Here is a 24,579-nt window from a genome sequence, read left to right as displayed (position 1 = left end):
GTATTTGTTTCTATTTAAATATTAAGAAGACTCCTATACAAAGCTCTAGACACACGTGATCACAACAAAACCCAGGCAGTATTAAAATAATTATTCAAAAAGGAATTCTGCTCTCCGGCCACCTACAAAAAAAAATACTTTCCACCCTTTCATCATGTAGGGAATCACACCCCCAGCCATCTCCCAAATCACCATCGAACGGCATCGGGGCAACAATGCAGTGAGTGCTGGAAATGCAGTCCAGGTGGACAAGACAGGGCAAATTAGAGACAGGATATTGGATTAGATGGCTCTGATCCAGTCTCACAACTCCTGTGCCCCTTAGAGATTTGTAGTGTAAACCACAGAAGAGAATTTTGCCCTACGTCGCCACCATTTTTGAATATTTAAAAACATGCAGTTTTCCTACAGGGCTTGAACAATGTTTGCAGTGCTCATTAGAGAATGACACAGCTGGCTCTTATTCTTAAACTCTTCCTGCCCTCTCCATTTTTTTTTTTTACCTTCAGTGTTTCATAATTCTTCACTATATTATAACTTCCATTGTTTCCTTCTCTTTTCCAAGCAGCGTTCTAAGTAACTGGATTTAACACCAGGTCTGAAAGTTAGCCAAGAGGGGCAGGAAATGGGTTATTATGTTATGTATTTTCCTGCCAAGAGCAGCATTCCTGGATTATTATTACTATCTTCACATCTTTGTGATGTTCCTACTGCATCCGCAACGCGTGTTATATTAGCATATTTTCCAGTGGAATGTAAAGTGCCCTGCACTTAATGGTCAGGCTTCTTTGGATAGATAAAACATGGCTGTAGGGACCAAATATGCCCCTGAAACTCCTCTGACTCTGGGAAGTTACGGGCCCACTCACCCCAGCCCTGCACTGGGCCCATGTCACGTTGTGTACCTGGGTTTTGTGTGCGTGCCATTCATGTGCTTGAAAAAAACATAGATGGATCACTACTCACTGGTGACACTTTTTTGCTCATGTGTTGCCTGGAGACTCCACAAAGGATCCTCTGTGGGTGGTTTTGTCTCCTCAACCCCACTGTGACATGTAGGCTGACCAGATAGCAAGTGTGAAAAATTGGGGCACTTTTTGGGGGGAGGGAGAGAGAGGAGGGACATAGTTGCGTATATAGGACAAAGCCCCTAATATCGGGACAGTCCAGATCATATTGGGACCTCTGGTCACCCTGGTAACCTGCTAACGCAGACATGAGCAGTGTCAGCTGTGGGTGTTAATATCAGAACCAAATGTTTTGAGTCTGACCCTACACCACTAAAGTGAGTGGGAGTTTTGCCTATGACTTCAGTGGGAACAGGCCTGGACCCTTCCCAGATTTAAAAAGCCCAGTTAGGCCAGATTTTGATTCCCTTACTCACATCAGTGAAGTCACAGGAGGAGGCCCCCTGAAGTCAATAGGACTACTTGCGCCAGTCACTGCGCCCCAGTGTGAGTAAGAGGGTCACAGTCTGGCCCATATAGAACAGTTCAGGCACATTAGAATACAATATAGTGTGATACATTCTGTGCTGCGCCTCCTGAGAGAACAGCCTGAGAGGGGAGGAAAGGTAGCTGTAAGCCACCTTTGTGCCACCCAGATTGTATCTGCCAGGGACCAATGTGACCCCTGGTAGTAGTAATAATAATAATAATTAATGGAGATATCCCATCTCCTAGAACTGGAAGGGACCTTGAAAGGTCACTGAGTCCAGCCCCCTGCCTTCACTAGCAGGACCAAGTACTGATTTTGCCCCAGATCCCCAAGTGGCCCCCTCAAGAATTGAACTCATAACCCTGCGTTTAGCAGGCCAATGTGCAAACCACTGAGCTATCCCTCCCCCCTGGTGTAAATTAGAGCTGCGCTACCTTATGACAGCCTCCCCATGGCTGCCAATGGACTGTTCTGCAGCCCAGAATAGCTAAAGCTCTGAGTACTATAGCTTCTCCCCCTCACATCCTCAATACCTCTCCCAGCTTTGCCCCCAGTGCACCCCTGATGCCGAGGTTCTCAGTTACACCAATGTAAATCCAGAGTAACCCCAAGGCTTTGATAGAGTTATTGCTGATGTACACCAGCATAACCTAAACCACCTTTTGGCCCCAAATCTCATACAGCACATGTAGCAGATCATTTCAATAGTGCAGTCTTTAAACTATATACAAATATAATGGCAATGCTGTAGGATTTTTTTTCTACAGCCTAATGCATGCTTGGAATATCTTGTATGTATTATTAATTGTTATCATTCATTTTGTTTTCCAGCTAAATAACTGCTCAGGTTTTATATGATGAGTTTTATATGATGTTCTAAGTGGGGCTTTCACTTATAAGACTAGTGCTGTATTTCTGATTCATTTGAGAACATCCTTAAAAGTGCTGTGAACAATTTAGTCTGTTGTCCATTCAGATTGGTAGCTCACTGGGGCAAAGTACTTGTCTTTGTATTGTCTGCAAAGTGCCTGGAACCCATTTGGCACTATGTAAAAAAAAAAACCACACAACACCCCAACCCTACATTAAAAGAACATTGATGTTGCAAAGTCGAGCACTCGAAAGTTAGGGAATGTCAGAATTAAGTTTGCCTCTGCAAGCTTACTTGGGTCCTCCTTGTGTGTATGCATTACGATAAGTTTAATAACAGTTGCATTAATAGTACAAAATATGCTATTTTTCCAGAGAACCTCACAGTTGTAAGAATTTTTTAAGATGGATAAAACAATATATCTCTCCCTAGTCTCATTCTTGGAAGCAGTTGAACTATTTTAGCTGAAACTTTCAAAAAAAAAAAATCAATTTAAAGCATGGGACCCACACAGTTTAAATTTGGCAAAATTATAAGCAACTGAAAACAGAATCTTCTAATAAGTGTCTGGCAACCTTAAATCTAGGAGTCGCTACCTGCACTGCCAATAATAAATCAAGATGCTGACTGGAGCTAAATAACTAATTCATTGAGCCTAGGTTGTCCCTGTATAGATAGCTGTGTTGCTTAGTTCCTACATGATTTGCTATGTTGCCTACATTATTAGCTACAGTTTCTGCTGTTTTCTGTAAGTTGGATCAAACTTCATGAATCTCATGCCCACCGAAATATAGTTCTCCTACAGTCCTCAAACCAGATTATTCAACCTGTTACACATCAGCCTTTGAAAAAAATAACCTATTCATAGATTAGTTGTAATTTTTATTTCTCTAGATCCTTATATGGTGCCCAGCCCATCACCATAATATCTGTGTGCCTATGCTAAGTGGACCAGAATTAACTGCTGGTTTCACCCATGCAATCCCATTGAAATCAGCTTTAACTGGAGGCAGAAATTGGCAGCATGCCTCCGGTATTAAGGTCTAATGTGAGTTCTTAGCTTTTTAAAGGGATACATGGCAGCTATGTTTGCTCCCTGAATGAAAATGTTAGATTTATGATAGTTATATCTTGTCTTAGGTCCGACAGCAGTAAGAAAAGAGGCCACTCTGAAAAGCCAACAATCCCAAATTATCGTCCCCATCCTCCTGGCAATGACCTCACAAGCTCATCCACTCTGATTGAGAGCCACCAGGCCTCAGAAGCCCCTAGGCATATCAGCAGGACTCAAAGGTGTGTCTCATCGCCAACAGACTTCAAGAATCATTCTTCTGAACCTAAGCAGGGCGCCAGACCCTTGCTCCTTAACCGTATTCCTTCTGGACCTGGCCAGTCCTCATCTAGTGCTGCTCATTCCACCCAGACTCCCTCAGACCTGCAGGCTGCTGGGGACAGCCTGGCAATGAGGCAACGTGCCAAACTAGACACCGTCCCCCCCGAAGGCAATGATAACGGTCAGGCACGGCCTCTGTACCGCGATGCCAGCTCCCCTGAGGACTCAGCCGAAGAAGCGATGCAGAGAAGGGCCATGCTGCCTCAGAGACACCTCCCACCAAAAGTGATATGGGCTCATTCGATCAATGATGACAGCTTCCTAAAGGGCTCGGTGTCTTCTCAGGTGTCTGGGCAGAAGCTCTTTCAAAGATGGCAGAGCCTACAGACACAAAGCAGCACTTCTTCCGATTCAGAGACGCCTCCTCCCTCTGGGAAGATCTCTCTGCGGATCTCTGAGTCAGGCCTTCAGCTGACTCCCCCACCGGGCGTGCCGGAAGAAGGAGACGATGAGGTGTTTATCAAGGACTTGCAGCCTGGTGTTGCAGGGACTGCATTTAAACCCTCACCCCCTCTGCCACCACCTCCTCCTCTTCCTGAGTGGAGCCCCAGCGCTTTCACAGGCGACGCAGAGATATTTCCACCTCCTCCCCCGGCTGCATTTGAAGCAGGTGGGGCAACAGGAGACAAATCCACGAGGCTTATAGAAGACGCCAAAGCAAGGTAAGGGAGAGCTGTAATGCCATCATGTCTTCCCGGGCCAGTTTTAGTCTTTGTAGGGCCATAAGGGGTAAGATATGCCGGGCCCAATCCGTCTGACGGACCACCCTCACCCCCAGCATTGCATACCCATGGGACCCATTCACAGCCACCAGCTGAGCGGAAAGGCTTCTAGGGAGTGTACACACACAGCAAGGAAAGCAGGGAAGCTGGACAAAGTCTCTGTCACCAGGGCTTGCTAGCCTCTGGCTCTGTGGGCGGACAGGGAAGGATCAATGACACTAAGGAAGAAGGAGAATGCTGAGACTGTGGTCTCTGCTATACAAGGGGGCAGATAAACTGGTTCCTTCTGGTTTTCAAACTCTGTGGCGCCTACACAGCAATAAAAAACCCGCGGCACCTACTCTTCCTTGTGGGGCTCGGGCTGCAGGGCTAAAAATAGCGATGTCAACGCTCGGGCTCGGTCTGGAGCCTGGGGTCTTGAGACCCACCCCCGTCAGAGCCCAGGCTCCGGCTCAAATCCGAACGTTTACACTGCTGTTTTTAGCCCTGCAGCCCGAGATCTGTGAGCCTGAGTAAGTACCCAAAGTTGGCAGGTCCATTACTGTAGGTGGCACTGGCCGGGCAAGGGGGTCCCTGGTTAAACAGTCCCTATGCAGCTGTATGTGTGTCATAAATCTATGCTATCACTGGGGCCTGTAACTAAGAGAATATACTGGGCCTGATTCTCCTCTCAGTTACAGCACAGACTTCAATGGAGTTACTCCTTATTCACTGCTGCGTGAGAGGAGAGTCAGTCCTGGGGTTTTGACGTGCTGCGGTGGGTGCTCTCCATTCCAGTGGTCAGAGGGACGTCCCAGGTTTTGAGGGGGATGATCCAGGGGTGAAAGTAACTGAGGACACTTACCAGTACGGGGGGTGGCTCTGGCCCCCAGAAGGGGCGGAGCCTCGGGCGGAAGGGGCGGGGTTGGGGGTTCAGCATCCCCCAGCCAGCACTTGGACCGCGCCGCCCAGGGCTCCTGTGTTGATTTAAAGGGCACAGAGCTCCGGACACCGCTGCTGCGATAGGGGCAGCGGCATCCGGAGCCCCGGCCCTTTTAAATCGCTGGCTCCAGGGCAGCTGCTCCTTTTGCCCCTCCTGCCCATCAGCGGCCGGGGGGGGGGGCAAAAGGGGCAGGGACGTTAAAGTGCTGCAGGGTCCTTTGCCGCAGTAGTGCTTTAACGTTGCTGCGGCCCCCTCCCCCTCCCGTCGGTGGCCCCGCCAATGGGTGGGGGGCACAGCAACATTAAAGCGTTGCCACAGCAAAGGACCATCCCGAAAGCCCTGCCGGGGCAGCGCTTTAATGTCCGGGTCCCTTTTGCCTTCCCTGTCGGCGGCTCTGCCGATACGAACCCTACTGGCAGTGCCGCCGACAGAGAGAAGGGGCAGCGATGTTAAAGCGCTTTAAGGACAGTCCTTTGCCACAGCAGCGCTTTGAGGATCCTTAGAAGTGCTTCCACAGCAAAAGACTGTCCTTAAAGTGATGGCGCAGCAACGCTTTAACGTTGCTGCCCTTCCCCCACCCACTGTCAGCAGCCCTGCTGGTACGGACCCTAGCGGCAGGGCCCCCGACAGGAGGCAAAAGGGGCTGGGACAGCGCTTTAATGTGGGCTGGGTATGGGCCAGTGCAGGTTCTTACCGGTATGGAGTACCGGCCCGTACCGGCTCACTTTCACCCCTGGGATGATCCCACATGAAACCTAGGCATGCAGGATCAAAGTGTCCCAGAATATATGGCAGAGCCTGTGCAAAACGATCCTGTCACAACAGGGCGACTGGGTGTCAAGAGGTGGCCACGCAAATATCGCAGCTCCCGAATACAATGAGTTTATCCCGCCGGAGTAACTTGCAAAGCAGGCCGTGGACTGGTGTAAATCAGAGCAGTTGTGTGGACTTCAAAGGAGCTACCCCAAGTTACACCAGCTGAGGATCGGGCCCATCCTGACTTTATTAGCCGGGCTGTGGCAGTGAGTTGTTAAGGAACCTTTGGTGTCAGTGTGAAAAGGACCGCTAGGATTTGAACTGTTCAGGCTTATTCTCGTTCCCAGCTTGAGAATGTCAAGCTGATTGACTTCCTCGTGGGGCTGACGAATCTGATCTCCGAACGCTTGCTAGGAGGGTGGCTGCTGTAGTTTAAGGTCCCACAGCAAGGATCAGCTTGTTACGTGTCACTGGGAGGGAGCGCAACAGTTGCCCCATATTGTCCAACACAAAAAGTTTGTAACTCACCCATTCGATCTTTACTGGAATAAGGAAGCAACCGTGTTCGGAGTCATGGGGATCATTTACTTCTGGCGCCACTAGCTTCCTAGAGTGGATTTTTCTAGGTACAAACACTTAGCGAGAGGCTGTCTCTGCCCCAAAGAGCTTACAGTTCAAATAGACCAGAGAAAGTGGAGTGGAAAGGGAAATGTGATTTACTATACACCTCTCTTGCTTGTGCCATACCTTCACTGTCCAAAAGGAGCCCTTCACCCCATGTTTATCATAGAACTTTTCTGTCCACAGCAGCTTGGGCAGGTTTCCCAGGAATCTGGTTGACAGGGAGAAGCCGGGGTTGAGTTCCATCAGCAGGGAAAACAGCTGGGCCACTTCACCGTCTGTTGGGAACACTGAGTCGCCGCACCAGTCGCCTGCCGCTCCAGGGGAGCGGCCAAACTCTGAGAAGCAGAATGCAGCACAACTCGGGGACAACCTGAAAGAGCCAGACACCCAGGGGAAGGATTCGGAAAATGGTGGCCTCAGTCCCGGGACTCAGGGCACAGCTATTCAAGTGATAAAGAAGAAGACCCCGGAGGATATTAAGTCAGAGGCCCTGGCCAAAGAAATCGTCCACAGGGATAAGTCTCTAGCAGATATCCTGGATCCAGACTCCAAAATGAAGACAACCATGGACTTAATGGAAGGGATCTTTCCCAATGGAACCAGCTTGCTGAAAGAGAACAACATGAAAAGACAGATGATGCAAAAGAAAGCCATCAGGACGGTGCCCGAGGATGACAGGTGAGCCCGGTTCATGTGGGGGGTTGGCTGATATGTCAGAAGAGCTGTTTGCCTGCTCGCTTGTATGGAAGAGTGCAGGCTGAATTCTTCCTGCCAGTGACGCTGGAGCACTAGTTTGCGCTCAATCCCCATACATTGGGATTAGCCAATCATTCTGTAAAAGGGTTTCCTACCATCTTGGCTGTGCGTAGCCATTGGCCTCGGGACCTTCTCTCCTCTAAGCTCCAGGACACTAAGGCCAGTAGAGAATATGGTGCTGAGTTTGGTATAGAGACATGGGGAGGGAGAGGTTGCTTCACTCCACCCAGGAGCGCCCCCAGCTTTTTTGCCGCTCTAGGTGGCGGAAGGCCCCACTCCCGAAATACCGCCCCCGACAGAGGCAGCGGAAGGTCCCGCCTCCGAAATACCGCCGACGACTGAGGCGGCCGAAGATCCGGCCGCCGCGGTTAGCACCCTAATGGGTTGCGCCGGCCCTGACTCCACCCCCTTGTTGGCTAATCTCTGCAGTGGCATTTCCCATATTTTTGGAAACTGAGATCCATGCTATGCCCCCAAACCAGAGGGAAAGGGCCTAATTCTGATCTCACACCATGGTAACCAGGAGTAACTCCACTGAACCCAATGGAATTGCCTCAGTGTAAAACTGGTGGGAGAACAGAATCAGGACCAAATCATTGGGAAAGCAGATAGCTTATGAGAGGCAATATTTTTGGGGGGGCAGAGGGGAGGATGGGGGAATCCCTTATCAAAAACACTACAGTGTGCTGCAAAAATGACCCAAAATTTTGAAGAATGCCTAATATAAGACAGAGGGCCAAATGCAACAGTTGGAGAAGCCCTGCTGTAATAAATTAGAACTGGATTATGCTGGATAAGATATTCAATTAAATTGACTTCAGTGGTGCTATACCAATTTAGACTAGCTGAGGATCCGGCCCCAGTGTTTAGACAAGTTGTTAGCAGACAACCAAACATCAGTGCGATTGTGCTGGCTTTCCCAGCCTGGAGGGATTTGAAAATGGCTGACATGCACCATCTACTGGTGGGAAGCGGCAGTCTTCTTAACAGACAGTATTAATAAACTATCCCAGCTGATACCCTGACACTTTGATTTTGACATTTCTCTATTCCCTTATCATCTAAACTAAACCCCCTCTCTGGATCTGTTGTGCGTCTTTTTCATTGGGGTATAGAAGAGAAGAAAAGGAAGCTGGTGTAACTTCGGTCACCTGCACTGCTTACTATAACATGTCAGCCCCCAAAGCAGAGCTGCTGAATAAAATCAAAGACTTGCCAAAAGATGTGGACAAGGAAGAGGAGCAGCTGGACATCAATGAGAAGAAGGTAATTCACAGTGTGGGTTTCTGTTGTTCTGCATGTGACCAGCAGGGGTCAGACTCAGCACAGATGTGTAGAACTGCAACTCTGTTCAGCTTCAGCCTCCCTAGACACTACACTCATAGGCCCTTCAGAAATGGAGGTCACATCTACACTGGAGGTTTGCTCTCATAGGAGCTTTAACCCACTTCCAACCTAAGTTCCCTGTAAGCTGTGCGGCCGCGCAGCAGCCTATTTAGCACCGCACAGGCGCTCAGGAAACCTGCCCGGGGACCTGCTGGGGGAGGAGCGCCCCTCTCCCGGTCTCCACCTAGCCGGGCTCCCAACCTGCCATGGCCGGGGCGCCCCTCCCCCGGCCCCAACTCTGCTGCGGTGCAGCATGATCGGGCCCAGCCGTGGCCAGGGCGGCCCCAGCCACGGCCGGAGCGGCCTGGAACCCAGCCGCGGCCAAATCGGGCCCATCTGCAGCTGTATCAGGCCCAGCCGCGGCCAAGGCAGCCCGGCTCGGCCCCAGGCGCAGCCAGGCGGCCCGGACCCAGCCGCAACCAGGGCGGCACAGCTGGAGCGGCTCAGACCTGGTCAGGGTGGCCCAACCCGGACCTAGACGTGGCCAGGGAGGCCCTCCCCCAGCCAGGACATGCTGGGGCCTCGGGAGGGGCGCCTATCCTAGAGCCCCAGAACTGCTGCGGCGGGGAGAGGTGCCTCCTCCCCACAGCCCAGATGCTGCTGTGGGGATTGAGAGCTGGGGGGGTTCCACTCTCCCCACCGTAGCCCCTGAGCACCCTCCTGCACCCGAAACACCTCATCCCCAGTCCCACCCCAGAGCCCAACACCCCCAGCCAGAGCCCTCGCTCCCTGCACCCAACCCTCTGCCCCAGCCCTGAGCCCCTCATCCCTGGCCCCACCCCAGAGCCCGCACCCCCAGCCAGAGCCCTCACTCCCGCACCCAACCTTCTGCTCCAGCCCTGAGCCCCTCATCCCCAACCCCACCCCAGAGCCCACACCCCCAGCCAGAGCCCTCGCTCCCTGCACCCAGCCCCCTGCCCCAGCCCTGAGCACCTCATCCCTGGCCCCACCCCAGAGCCCACACCCCCAGCCGGAGCCCTCACTCCCTGCACCAGCCCCCTGCCCCAGCCCTGAGCACCTTATCCCTGGCCCCACCCCAGAGCCCACACCCCCAGCTGGAGCCCTCACTCCCTGCACCCAGCCCCCTGCCCCAGGAGCTCACAGCCCTGCCGCCAAGAGCGTTGCAGCCTGTGGAGCAAGCCGAGGCTGCGGGTAGGGGTCAGGGGAGGGGCCAGGGGCTAGCCTCTCTGGGAAGGAGCTCAGGGGCCGGGCAGGAGGGTCCCGTGGGCCGTTTGCCCACCTCTGGTCTAGAGTCTAGGACATTGAACTGGGAATCTGGCAACCTGGGTCTTAGCAAGCCAGTTGCCACACTGGGACTGTGTGAGCCTGGCTGAGTCCCTTCACCTCTCAGTGCTAGTTTCACCTTATGTGCCTGCTCTGTGACAGCCATTGTCTTGTCTATTGTGATTGTAAACTCCTTGGGGCAGGGGCTGTCTCTTCTTATGTGTATGTACAAGGGCTAGATAGCTGGGGAGACCAATCTCATTTGGGCCATCTAGGTGCATCCGTAATACCAGTAAGTAAAGATAGAATTGGGAAGCCCCATTTCATAGGACATTTAATATAAACCTCAGCAATGTGCTAGAAAATGTTCTGTAGGGAGCAATCCAACCCTGGCAGTGGAATGGACTAGCTAAGGTAAGAGAAACATCTTGTTTCTATGATTCTGCAGAGACGCAGGATAGTAACTGCACACTGAATAAATGAGTTGACAACACACAACTATCACACACATTTAGCTTGTGCCTTCCACCCCACTTAACACCTAGTTTAAATAACTAGCCTAGTCCCCAGTTTGTAGAGCACTTCACTTTAAACCTACTAGTTACAGCCAGTCCTAGATTTGCAGCATTGGATTAATTCTTTGAGTGCTGTTGAACATAGCAAACGCCCATCTGCCTGTATCAGCAAAAAGACAGAAGTCAGAGTAAAAGGATAAGGAGTTGAGCAAATGATTCAGATGCATGTAGTGAAGGATTGACAAGCCAGCAAGTAGGTGTGAGCCTGCCAGGGGAGGACCAGACCCAAGCATCAAAGGTTATATTTGCGTGGGAAAACAGAAATGGAGCTGAGTGATTAACGAGATTGCTTTGGCATGTTTGCTGGGCGTCTGTGTGAAGTAACATTTGCAGAGGTATTATGAGGGGAGGCAGCTACTCCAAGTGGTCATTTGGGTAAACCAAGCACATTTCCATTGTAAATATGCAAAGGACTGTGTGAGCTGGCATTTGGAAGGGCAGGAGAGTCACTGATTAATGAATACGAAGCAAGTGCTTTCAGGTCCATTTCAGACTCCTAGGCATTCCAAGACAAAGCTCTGATTAAAAGGTATGTTTGCTCCCTGCCTCCACCCCCACCACCTGACACCCTCCTGGTACAAGGGGCTCAAGGACAGGGAGATACACAGAGAACCTTCTGAACAACCTGTCACAGTTCTCCTGCAAAACTTGCAGATAACCAGTGAGCGGCGCCACTGATCCAGAGCTCATGGAAGTCAATAGAAATGCTCCCGTTGGGCCTGTGAGTGGCTCTGTGGTGTTTTCCCATTTGCCACTGTAATAATTCGGCTGCCTTCTTTGCTCCTTTGGCTACTGACTCTCTTGCCCCCAGTTTCCCAGGCACATGAATTCTAGCTGGGTCACTACAACTGCACCTTGCAAAAGACAAAGGACCTCCGTTCTTTCTCCCATACCCCGGTGTAAATCTGGAGTGAATCCACTGCAGCCAGTGGAACCAGGGCCGGCTCCAGGCACCAGCACAAGAAGCAGGTGCTTGAGGTGGCCAATGGAAAGGGGCGGCACGTCCGGGTCTTCGGCGGCAGGTCCCTCAGTCCCTCTTAGGGGGAAGGACCGGCCGCCGAATTGCCGCTGAAGAATGAAGCGGCACGGTAGAGCAGCCGCCAAAGTGCTGCCGATTGCGGCTTTATCTTTTTTTTTCTCTCTTCGCCGCTTGGGGCAGCAAAAAAGCTGGAGCCGGCCCTGAGTGGAGCTACCCAGGAGCAAGTGAGCCGAGGCTCAGGACAACACTTCGGCACAGGGAGGTTCTGCCCCCCAGCCCAGTTTAATAGGATGAGCCTGAATTCAGCTGATGATGTCCTGCATCCCAGCCTCACAGCTAGTGCTTTCACATTGACCAAAAGTGAAGGCCCATCTGTAGCATACATTAGAAACATGTTCTTTCCTAATGAGGGGCAAACTGGGTCTGCAGTCAGAGGTATTAGTGCCAGGGGGTGCTGTTTGGTGTTTGCTTGGCTGTGGGGGGGAGGAGGGGATCGGAGTAGCAAAGGATTCCTGATCACATGTGATGAGACCAGTGTGGTTCTCTTATGCGTTTAGAATGACTGGGCTGGATCCTTAGCTACGGCCAAGGAGCACAAAGATGCTCTTTTCACTCCCATGATCCTGGGGTTGCTCTGTGCCTCTTGGCTCTCTAGCACGGATTGCAACAGCCTGAAGGCTGCTCTAAACTACATCAACTGTGAAAGACAACAAGGGGTCATTAGGGCAGGGGTTCTCAAACTGTGGGCCGCAGCCTAAAGGCACAGTCCCAGGGAGTCGGCCATGAGTGGAGTTTGGGAGGGGCATGGGGCGTGTTGCCCCCACCAAACTGTATATGTTGGTGGAGTACCGCTGGAGATGGCCTGCGCCTAGGGCTGGAAGAGCCCAGCGTCCCTGGCAGGTGGCAGAGGTCAAAGCAGAGCTGCCAGATGGAGGGCAAGGAGAAGGGGTCACAGCTCCCAGGGTGGCTGGAGGAGGCTGGAAGGTTCACAGCTGTTTCTGCTCTGAGTGGCCACACCCCATGATCCGTGGCTGTCAGGCTCCCTGGAGTATTGGTCCCGTGGGTCCCCCAGGTACCGGGACTCGGCGGTGCCACTCGGTTTCCACCTGGACGATGCCATGATGGGGACCGTCAAGGTAAAGGCTGGGCCTCTTTCCGGCAGTGGCAACCCTCAGGCCCTTTCCTCGTTCCCAGGCAGGGGGTGTCTGTGAGGCACGCAGGGTGTTGGGTGTTTGATTGAGGCAGGGCTGCAGGTGACGAGCTCAAGGCACTCAGCAGGCTGCTGAGGCAGGGGGTGTTGGCGGGGGCTGGCTGTGGCACCTGCCTGGCCCCTTCGCCCTGGTCCCTGCTGAGGCGAGGGGCAGCTCATGCCCTGTGGTGCCCCTCTCCCTGATGGACGCATGTTAATACTGGGCTGAAGTGCCCATTGCAGCTGCACCAGCAGGCCTCCGGGAAAAAAATTTGCACTAGGGCATAGGGATTCCCAAACCACACCCCTTTCCCATGGCCACACCCCCTGACCTGGCTGCAAGAGAGGTCGGTGTGGGAGCAGCTAGGGTGGCTCAGAGAATCCCCCTGAGGATCTGCCTGCACAGGGAAGGCTGAATTCACCAACATTAGAGCCGCTTTGCAAGGGGAGAGCATTGCAAAGTGACCAAAGCACAACCCAGGATCAGAGCCATTCTTATGCTGTGTTTGTATTCCAGTAGCTCTGAGGCCCAGTCACAGCTGGGCCCCATTGGACTAGGCTCTGCACAGACACATAGGAAGATACCGTCCCTACCCCGATGAGCTAACAGTGTAATGCTAATAAATCAGGAGCGGAGACTATAATTTCTCTTCCCCCTTCCAAAAACCATTCTGCTCTGCATTGGTACCCAACAACCAGTCATCTTCCCCTTGGGGATTCCCAGCTATAAAGTGAAATGGCTTTAGCTGTGCCTCATCACCATGAACCTGGGCAGCGGAAATATGTGGTCAAGAGTATTTGTTCACATCTCACTGACCCTCGGCACTGTCACAGAAATGTTAATGGACTCCAGTACAGTCAGAAAACTAACCGCTGGTGACAGCTCTAGACGCCAACGGATGTGTGAATAATGCAGCCATCTAGTGGTAACCGGCTAAACGATACTGTATTATTTAGATACAGGGAAGCTTGCATTGAAAACCATCTCTGAGGGGCAACTCCTTGCTTTAAAAGACCACTTCCAAGCATCCCCAGGGTTTCCACTACAATTTGTTTGACTGTAGTTAAAGATCCACTTTATTTGAAGCCCAGAGGCTGCCTACGTGAAATTACCCGCACTTCTGATAGAAAGAGGGTTGTTCCTTGAAACGTTTCAATACCCCAGGGACTTACTCTTTGGAAGGAGACCTCATATTGTACCCAGTAGCCTCTGTGTGCAATGCATATTCAGCTATGTATAATGATGTATTGTTACTCCCCAGGAAGCTGAAAGCAAAAGCAGAACACGTGGTGTTCCAACGGCTCCTAATGCACCCTCTGCTGTGGCTTACTGCTAAGTGAAAGCAGAGCTATCGCATTACCAGCCTCATTCCAGGGACTACACGTACTTATTGCTTTCCCCCAAATCCTAATCGGAATCAGGCACTCCAGGACGTGCACAGCATGGCTGCACTTCAGGGTGATTTTCTCACTGGCTGTGCAACAGCTGCAGGGGTTTTCACAAAAGGAGCATTAACTCTCCTTAGCTGGTGAAGCTACACGCTGGTTTCTCTTTGCCGAGGGCCACGCCAGCCCAGGCGGTGGGTTCTGCCAAGGCTCTGGCTGAAGCTGAAATTGAAAGTGGCACTTGCACCTGATGCTGAGGTTTCTAAGTCCTTTGGAGCCCCTAGCTCTTAGTACTTTATAGTGCATTCTAAGAGGGACAAATATAGGAGGGAAAAACATGACAAGTTTTTTTCCTCTTTTGCCTCGAGGCTTTTTGATCCAGCGTGCACAATGCAGCTAACAACTTCCAGCCCTGGCATTTGTTACACCATAACAACCCAGGCCAGAGTCTTGGTTAATTAGTCAAGGTTGCTCCCTTTTTTCAATCAATTTTTTAAATAATATTTATTTGAACAAAGGACAATGCAAAACGTAACATGCAAACAAGAATCCTGAAGGTGTGGGAGCGTGATAAAGGTACGTAAGTGCCTAACGCCCATTGATTTCAATATATACAATCTTATAAAGCACTCTTCATCCAGAGATCTCAAAACACTTTACAAAGGAAGGGAAGCTCAGTATTCCCTTTAAGGTATATCAAGTGGTGCATCAAGATGTGGCACCAAAAATCTTGCCCAATCATTACAAAAGCAGGTTACGATTTGGGCTACTAGGCAAGTAAAGCGATATCCTAATATCATTCGGCCAACAGCTCAAAACTTCTCACATTGAGTTTCACTGTCTCCTCCATTTCCTCCTCTCTCTCCAGCTCATCCCTCTGTGACCATTGTCAACATTTGTTGAATTTTCATTCTAATGGGACCAGGGCCATGTTTTCATATGGTCACACCGACAGCACAGCATACACCATAAAGAACAGTAATAATATTTCCCTCCTACCAGGCTGAGCTCATCGCGAGTTTGTCCCACAAACTGGAGATCTTGAAGGAAGCTAAGGAGAGCCTGCTAGCAGACATCAAGCTGAATAATGCCCTGGGAGAGGAGGTGGAAGTGTTGATCAGCGAGTTATGCAAGCCCAACGAGTTTGACAAATACAAGATGTTCATAGGCGACCTGGATAAAGTGGTGAACCTCTTGCTCTCCCTCTCAGGGCGTCTGGCCCGGGTAGAAAACGTTCTGAGTAGCCTAGGTGAAGATGTGAATCCTGAAGAGCGGGTATGTCTCTTTTTGTAAACTTTAGAACGTTGGTGATTTTTGAGAGTGCTAAGCAAACGGGTGATTAGAAGAACACGCACATATAGGATGGAACTTTCAAATGGGCTTCAAGGAGTTAGGTGCTTGACTCCCAGTGAAAGTCAACGAGAACCAGGCCTTAGGAACCTTTGAAACTCCCAGCCATATATAGGATTGTATCCTCCAAAGTGAAGCCAACAGTTGAGCCTGTTTCATAGGTACAAACCTTTGTAAACATGACTCTGGCCCCATGAATCTTGGCTGATATTTTGTACAAATGACTCTCACCCCATGCATCTTGGCAACTTAAAAAAAAAGCATTTGTTTTTGGCTGGTCTTACCATCAGCTGTGCAAGCTGAACTGCAGACGAAGCAGCACACAGCTGGACTAATGGTGGTCTCCTGGCTCCAGCTAAGCATGTTTTAACTCTGTTTGACCAGACCATGCATAGGGGAGAAAGCCTGGTAGAAACCATGGCTTGATTGTGTTTTGTTAACAATTTCTAACCCCATCTGCACCATGTTGACCATGCTGTATGAAGTATTGTTATAGCAGTGTTGGTCCTAGGATATTAGAGAGACAAGGTGGGTGAGGTGATATCTTTTATTGGACCAACTTCTGTTGGTGAGAGAGACAAGCTTTCAAGCTTGGTGAGTGAGACAAGAAGAGCTCTGTGTAAGCTCGAAAGCTTGTCCCTCTCACCAACAGAAGTTGGTCCAATAAAAGATATTACCATGTTGACCAAACAATTTCAGAATATGACTGAGTAGGATTCATGTTTGATCCACATTGAAATGTTATTCCCCTTCTCCATGTGTGTGACCATGTATGGGGGAAGCCTAGTCCCCAGGCCATCACTGCCAGAGGAGGGAAAGGCTGGCTGTGGGGAGGGGAAGAGGTCGTTGGATTAGCACTGTGATGTTAACTCCCTGTCTCTGATGTGGCAGAGCTCTCTGACTGAGAAAAGGAAGCTGCTGGCTGGCCAGCACGAGGATGCCCGGGAGCTGAAGGAGAACCTGGACCGGCGAGAACGTGTGGTCTTGGACATCTTGGGCAATTACCTCTCGGAGGAGCAGCTCCAGGAGTACCAGCACTTTGTGAAGATGAAGTCCGCACTTCTCATAGAGCAGCGGGAGCTGGACGACAAGATTAAACTGGGTCAGGAACAGCTCAAGTGCCTGACGGAAAGCCTCCCTACAGACTTCATCCCCACGGACACAACAGCAGCAGCGGCCCCAGCCACAGCCCCCCCGGGGGTCAGCGGTAGTTTACCTGCACCCTGAGCCTCTTCACTTTAACCTTTCCCAGACAAGCCTCGGGTACAGCTCTTCTGCTTGAGTTTATTTAATCAGAGTACTTTTTGGAGAGCTCTCAACAATTACAATGGAGCGATGGGTTTAAAAGGAGAATTCAAGGAAGGAAAAAAACAGTTTGCATTCCTCTCCCTATGCCATCGCCCGGAGAGCTCACTATGAAAACTTAATCTAACCTGGCTCACGCTAGAGGGAGGTGAACGATTTCCCTGGCTACAAGGTATGAGGAGGAGGCACTTATTTTTGAATGGGCCAGCTTATCATGAACAAACATGTCATCTTTGGTAACATGCTGTGGTTGCCTCTGCTCCCCACTGCCCCCACACCTCAATCAAAGTGAGGCACTGTCGTTAAATAATGAAGGATCTGAAAGAATGAAGCCTTAAAAATTAAACCAACCCATGGTACTCCTGAACATTATTGATATTTATATTTTTAAAAAACAAGACAGAAAGTGTAAGTTGTTGTACATATGCTAGTCAGTTACTTGAGCCTTGGTTCTGTAAGTAGAAAATGCGTTTAATTTTGTATTTTGTGAAAACTTAACAAAAAGAGGAATCTCCAAAGATAGTCGCACCCTAGAATGGAGCATCTTTTCAGGGGCTTTTTACATAATAAAGGGCTACCAGAAAAAGCTTCAACCTGTTTCAACATTTGCTGAATGTACCAGTAAGTGTCCTTGCGAAGGAGACTTTGCCCAGCAAAGTATAATCTATCCTCTTCTGGATCCCGTGGCTAGATACATCCGGAGTTTAAACAAGCACTTGTGTGAACCAAGCAACTCAGGAGTCAAAGTTAGAATGAAGCAAAAAGATTCCCTTCTGGTTCTGGATTCACAGATTATTTAAGACAATACAAAGGCAAGGTCTGTGCTAAAAGCAACCTGAAGGTTGTTAGTTTGATTTGGGAGAGGGTCTTTAAAGGGCATTACATATAGGTTGCTTTTTCTAAAGGGGATGATGTACATACCAGCATATTTTTTTAAAACAGTAATACCTCGTTTATCTGGACCCATCTTATCTGAAATCCTCTAATAGCTAACAGTGGGTTACATGCCCCAGCGCGAATAGCTTGCATTTAAGTCTTCTGTCTACTCCCACCTATCCCAGGGTGAGGGATAGCTCAGTGGTTTGAGCATTGGCTTGCTAAATGCAGGGTTGTAAATTCAATCCTTGAGGGGGCCATTTAGGGATCTGGGGCAAAAATCTGTCTGGGGATTGGTCCTGCTGTGAGCAGGGAGTTGGACTTGATGATCTCCTGAGGTCCCTTTCAACCCGTATATTCTAAAAGCTCATTTGTCCTAGTTAGATAAATGGGGTTTCTGACTGTAGGGTTAGTGAGTCATTTCTCAGTCAGTCTAACCTGGGACAACCAAATTTGCTCAACTGAACATTACTTGAGCAACTTACCCAGAGCTCCAGGGCTACAGGTACTTTGCATTAAGCAAAGCAGATTGGAAATGGTCTCCTCTTTAAGGCAGTGGGTGTTATTTCACTTATGGAGCATTGAATTCTGGGACCTCTAGTTCTCCAAGGTGTTGCACATGTATCATCAACTGTTTCCACCACCACCACCCTCCCTATTAAAGATTGAGGGCGTCCCCAGACTGCATTGTAGAAATCCATGGGCTACATTTGACTCACAAGACACATTTTGGTCACTCTGGTCTAACCTCATAGAGATTTTATGTCGCTGCTGCTGCTGTTTAAGCTGCTCCCGTCTTGAGTGTGTGATTGTTCATCCCTCTGCAAGAGGGCCTCAGATACCAGTGCCCCCAAAGGCTCTGACATGCATGGTTTGTAAGACCTTCATGCAATTAATTTATGTGTTTCAACAGTAAACGGTGAAAATGAGAGCGTGCACTGTCTCCACTGCTGTTTCTAAGGTCCTTTTTTCTGAAGCAAGTGCTCCCTGCAGGTTTCAAATGTATTGCTGCCTTGGGAAGCATGGCATACAGTACTACTACCTTGCTGCCAAATGAAATTTCAGCCCTCACATACCCTGAAGGTGATCTGCCCTGTGTGTTACAGGATGTCTTTGGAGGAACAAAGCAATTGCATGTCACTACGGCATGTGGAATTTTTTTGAAAGGAAGAAACTAGGGATAGTCCAAACAGAACAAAAAGGACCATTTTAGCTGCTTCTCGACGTGAACATGGTTCTGTCCCACAAAACGTTTCATAAGGCCCCTCAAGCCAGAGAGAACCTCCCTTTAAAGGTCCCCTAGCTCTAGATAGGTCTGTCACTTTACTCAGTGTCAATTTGCACCAGCTGAGGATCTGGCCCTCTGGCTCATACTCCCCTTAGTCCACACGCTCAGCTTCTGGTGAAGTCAGTTGTCACTGTGTGTATGCACTGGGGTTAGTATATAAGTCGTTTAGAGATTAACCTCCAATCACACAAGCAACTGTCATTGAGGAAAATGATCATTTACATTTATACAGCGGAAAGTAACTTACTGTCCATTCTGGAATTATAAGCATATATCAAGGAGAGAATGGATCCTTTCATTGTTACTAAACTCTGAGCAACTAGCACTGTCTGTACATTCATGCGGATGATGTATTTTGAGTACCCATTCCTGGCAATCTTCCTGAAGGAAGTTCCACCATCCCTTTGTCCTGTGTTTCATTGCTATGAGTTAAGGTTCAGGTTTAAGGAAGGAATTTTGCACAACCTTATATAAGCATTGTTCTGCTAACTCTCTGGGGTTTTCGGAGTCAGCAGATTGGGGAAAGAACATTTTGACATGTACCTGGAGAAAATTAAACATTGATCAGTCTCCATGAGTTTGCTTCTAAGTGCCTTTAGCTGAGAGAGGAAACATATTTATTGCCTCATTTCCCACAAAGCATTCCTGTTCCCTTAATTAGAAGTAGCATAAAGTGGAAGCCTCTTCCTTGTATAGAGAAGAACATACTGGAACAGCTGTGCAGGCCCGGTGCAGAGGCACATTGCAATGCATTGAAACAGGTCAGAACATTAGGCTTTCAGCCATGAGTGTAGCTACAGTGATGTGGCTGCACCGGTGCAAACCCCTAATGTAGACACACTGAAAATGTCTCACACGGGGTAGCTTACCCAGGATGCCCGTCACAGTGTATCGCGGACTGCCCATCTAGACTTGGGGTTTGAACAGATGCAGCTGCAGAAGCACACCTCCACCAGTGTGGCTAAAAACTAGAGACAGTTAAGAAATTTTCAGCCACAGCAGCTGAGTAACTCTAGGAGCCTATGCCCCACTGATTGTCAATGGCAGTTCAGCTCCTAAAGTCATCTAGGTACTTTTGAAAATGTTACCCGAGATCTTTCATGGGGGAAATAATTCCCTGACCAGCTCTCTTTTGATTTGCTGTATCTCTGAATAGAGTTTCAGGGGCTGTCAGCTCACTAGCCGAGGGTGGGGCTGTATTTACTAACTGTTTAGAATGCTCTTTCACAAGGGTCAATATGCACATAGCCTTGAACAATCTCTCTGTTTGCCAGACCTGTGAGTAACAAGCAAACATGTAAACATTTGGCAAAATAGTTGTGTTTGAAACAGCTCAGAGTGTGTTTTCTGGGAGCAACTGTAGCAGGACGTTCCAGGACAGGCTTGTGAAGGTCCCCTGGCATGTTCTCACATGCTGACATATTCATGACCTGTGTGTTGTGATGGACATGGTTTTGTTTTGTTTCTTGGGGTGATTTGTCACAAGCGAGAGATGGGAGGAGCTCAGGAGTGGTGCAATTTTGCTTTTCTTTCTTTCCTCTGGGCAAGTCTGCTGAAGCCAAAAGTTCAGGTGGTGACAAGCAGACAGATCTTCTCCCTGTTCAGAAGAGATTCACCATGTTGTGTTTTACAAGGCTGGATTCCATTCAAAACTTAAGTCAACCACGTGAAAACATAATTGACAGCTTTGGGCTAGGACTAAATAAGGTATTTTCATGTACAGTTCTAAAGCAGCTTCCCTGTTTGGGATCCAAACATTCACTCTGTTCTCCCTTTGCCAGCTGAATCATGACTGATTTAGGGAAAAGGTACAGGTGCTCTTCCTTCTCCTGGGTGCCTTTGCACTACATTCCCGGCTCACATGCGTGGTTTTGGCCCTAGAGAGAGTGATCTTGCTGCTGACTCATTCTGTAATCTGATATCTTCCATATTCTGTTTTGATCTTCCTCCCTGCGGAACAAATCTGGACTAAGTCATCCCAGCTGTCCGAACCAGTGGGGGGAGGGGAAGCTGAGCCATTGGGAATGTTTTGTGCCTAGCCATCCTCGAGCTGTGGAGACAGCAGCACCAGGGCTCTTGCAAATCACTGCCTGCTGGCAGTGGATGTGAGTGCAGCCCCCAAGGTAGAGAAACCGTAACGCCTGGCTTCTGGTGTCACTAATCTGTGTTCGTTCTGGGGCAGGCTGTCAGGTGAGTATCATAGCACTCCCCGAACAGATAGGTGGGGCCCTGCCCATGCTCGGCCCCCCCCCCCCATGCCTTCCCTCTCCTGCTTCCTGCTCTGCGGCTCCCCCGTGCGGTGCGGTGGCCCCGGCTCAGGCCGGGCCACCTGCCCTCGTGCTCCAATGCTGGGGGGTGCTGGGGCTGCACTGCCCTCCCTCCTGGGGCTGAGGGGGGCTGGCGCTGTGCCGCCCACCCTCCTAGGTAACGTGAGGTAAAATCCGAGTGAAGACCAAACAGTTTGGTTATCAGGTCAAGGTAAGTCCTAAGATCCCCCATAGTCTTTATCTTGACCTGCTAACTCATGAAAGCTACATACTGCCTCGTCTTCACTAGGATTTTACCTCAGCTTCGTTAAGAACATCCTGCTTTTCCCTAGTGAGGAAGCCCCTCGGTGGGGGACCTGCACGTCTCCTGCCCACACCTCTTCCTTTTCTGCCCACTGCTCCCCGGCCTGGCTTCGGAACACAAGCCTCAGCCCTTGGTGCTAAGGGGTCATGGCCCATATTTCCCTGACTCTCGTTCTCAGCGGACAATGCTCAAGGCCAGATTAACACATAGGCAACCAAGGCATGTACCTAGGGCCCACATTCCTGGGGGGAGCCCAAAATGGACGGGCCAGACCTGAGCGGCACCGTGACTCTGCGCGCCAGGTTGCAAAGCCATGACAGAGGGGCGGCTGGGCCGAACCTGAAATGTACGTTTGTGTAGGGTTAACATGGCCCATCTTTCCTTGTGGGCAGTGGCTGGTTTATTCGATCCTGCTATTAAAACAACAATTCTGAAGAGCCCCCAACAGAATGCTGCTGTTTTAACTAATGAGACATGTGAGGTGTGGGGGAGGGGACTGCAGTCTCTATGCAGTGGACTGGGATGCAAATGTTCCTGTTTTAACTCTTCCAATGGTGACCTACTTGTTGTTGGCCAATTTCTGCTGGTTCTCTCGGTAAGGAATGCAGGTCAGGCCTTCCGCTGGCATAAATCGGCACCGCTACATTGACTTCGGCTGAGGTTCTGGCCTTGTGAAAGAAATTAGTGTCCTACAGCCCGAGGGGGTATTTTTGAAAAGCAGTGAAACTGTGTAAATGTCACGGCAGCCAGGGCTAGTGCTGTAGATTGGAAGAGGATGGAGGCGTGTGTCAGACAGCACAATCCTGCAGTGTATTGCGTAATTACAACAGGACTTTTAAATCAGCACTTGGTAAATCCTCAAATACCTCCATTAACAGAGTAGTTACATGCTGCAGGGGGTGGCTGGAATTGCTTTCGGCTGTCATAACATGCTGTATGGCCTGAAATCAACGCAGTCCCAGTCATCAAAACTGGGATTTGCTTCCTTTAAAAACAGAGTACAACGTCAATGGTGGAGGATGGGGAGGTGGATTCGGCAACCACACGTTCAAGATTTTCCCCAGGACTAAAACCATGCCCAGGTTGGCTGATGAAAGGGACTTCATTTTCTGTGAACGTTAGACATGAGACCATCTGATAGCAAATGCCTTGTAGTTCCAGGCCTGATTCGCCATTGGCCTCTCCTTGGTGTGACTTGTGTAAAGTGAATGTAAAAAGCCAGCAGATCAACCTGATAGCATTTTACCCCCACTTTGCACAAGTTCTAAATGTCCACATGTGGAGCCAGGCAGGGCCTTTCCTAGACAGGAGAGATCAAAAGTTTTTCCTAGTGGATCCCACAGTGGGGCCCTGCTCCATGCCTAGCGTTCCTAGGTGCTATGGTAATACAAATAATAGATGCTAATATTAATAAATGAAAATAAGCAGATTAGGGGCATATCTGTTTCTCATACCCAGGTTCCCCCACCTCTCCTACTGCCCTCTCCCAGGCTGGCCTGAGGCTAGCCTCGATTAACAGATGAAAGGTGCTTCCATTATAACCAACCTAAAGTGTGTAATACAAACCCCAAGGTCAATCTCTTGGTATTCTGGCAGTGCGGATTGGCCGTGTTCTTGCAGCCTCGGTGCTCCCGTTTTCCCTCAGACTGCACTTACACTTGGGTAGGCCGTGCCTCCCTTGTCAGAGCACAACACTCAGGGGTTTTCTAATGCAATGTCACTGCCTCATGAAGATCACTCGTGTTATGTATTTGTATGTATTCATGCGGCTAATGTGGGCACCGGGATCCCCCACTTACCCCCAACAGGTGGAGACAACTTCTGCCCTCGCTAGTCATGAATCTTCGGTACACGTTGCCGGCATTTAACTGAGGGTAGAACTTGGCCTGTGAAGTCAGGAACAATCTGTTCAGCTAGGCCATAGCCAGACCAGCAGCCTGTCCACATGAGGCCAACACCATCTCTAGCTAGCATTGAGGCTCCTTAGCATCTCGTGCACCAACACTGAAATCTTAACGAATGCCTCCTTCTCTTCCATGCCATGTTACCATGCAAAAAAAGAGTTGGAGCAGCCTGCTTGTAGTGCCAAGATGAGGCACAGGTTCTTAGCTAGATTTGTTGTTTGATAGTGTTGCATTAGTTGCTGTCACCCTTTTGCAGTCTGTTGGAGGGCAAGGGGATTCGGGGGAGAAGAGAGAGAGATGCCTCTTTGGACTCTTTGGACCCAGGAATAAGGGCACAATTATTTTCCAGTTGATCATAAAGGAAATTTTGAAAGTTTGAGTCAGTCAATCTGATTGTTGCTTACAGACAATTTTACTTGCTTTTCACAGCTTGGCTACACGTCATATTTTCAGCTGCTTTCAGTGATTCTTAAAATGACTTTTTTCCTCCTATGTTGGGGTTGCCAGAGGTTGCCAATCAGTTTACAATTTAAGGTTATTGTTATCATATAGCATTATGTGTAATTATTACTTGAAATACGTATTTGTTGACATGTAAGAACCACTTAACTGATACTGACAATAAAAGAAGTGCTACCAAATACTCCATAAACTGATGTCTCTTAAATCAAATGAAGGGGGAAGAGAAAGAAAGGTACTTTTTTCCTTCTCATTTGTTCCAGTGCAAAAATGTGTCTTAGAATTGAAATCCAGAGAATCAAATCTTCAGCTGGAGTAAATAGGAACCGGCTTAAAGAGTTATTAATAGAGGTCAAAATACGGGAGAAGGGAGGTAATAAAAAATGTTGACATTTCTATTTGGCAGGATTCAAAATAGATCCATTTGCCAATTTTGGCAAAATTTTCCATTTGTTTTACCAAATTTTTCAAAAAATGTCTGTGTACTGACAATGCAGTTTGCAGTACAAAAACAGTTTTTGGTAAATGAAAACATTATTTGGATAAAAATAATTTAAAAAAAAACATTGAAAATTTCAATAATATTGACGATGTTTTCCAAAAGTT

At 49.2% G+C, this 24,579-nt stretch overlaps 1 protein-coding gene across 5 annotated transcripts in view; it reads left to right on the top strand.

The window, feature by feature from the left end:
- SHROOM3 (shroom family member 3) overlaps window positions 1-24,157 on the top strand; it is a 138,608-nt gene extending 114,451 nt beyond the window's left edge. For 4 of the 5 annotated variants that reach the window (XM_054030076.1, XM_054030074.1, XM_054030078.1 and 1 more), the window contains exons 7-11: window positions 3,449-4,363; window positions 6,909-7,403; window positions 8,597-8,747; window positions 15,223-15,495; window positions 16,462-24,157. In XM_054030076.1, coding sequence (XP_053886051.1) covers window positions 3,449-4,363; window positions 6,909-7,403; window positions 8,597-8,747; window positions 15,223-15,495; window positions 16,462-16,797 — 2,170 coding nt within the window. In that variant the 3' untranslated portion in view covers window positions 16,798-24,157. The remainder of the gene's footprint in view (window positions 1-3,448; window positions 4,364-6,908; window positions 7,404-8,596; window positions 8,748-15,222; window positions 15,496-16,461) is intronic. The other variant, XM_054030079.1, reaches the window with a different exon arrangement.
- The last annotated feature ends 422 nt before the right edge of the window (window positions 24,158-24,579 follow it).

This window comes from Malaclemys terrapin, chromosome 5 (genome assembly GCF_027887155.1).
Source record: "Malaclemys terrapin pileata isolate rMalTer1 chromosome 5, rMalTer1.hap1, whole genome shotgun sequence".
NCBI lineage: Eukaryota > Metazoa > Chordata > Testudines > Emydidae > Malaclemys > Malaclemys terrapin.
This window is presented reverse-complemented; position numbering and strand designations above follow the sequence as displayed.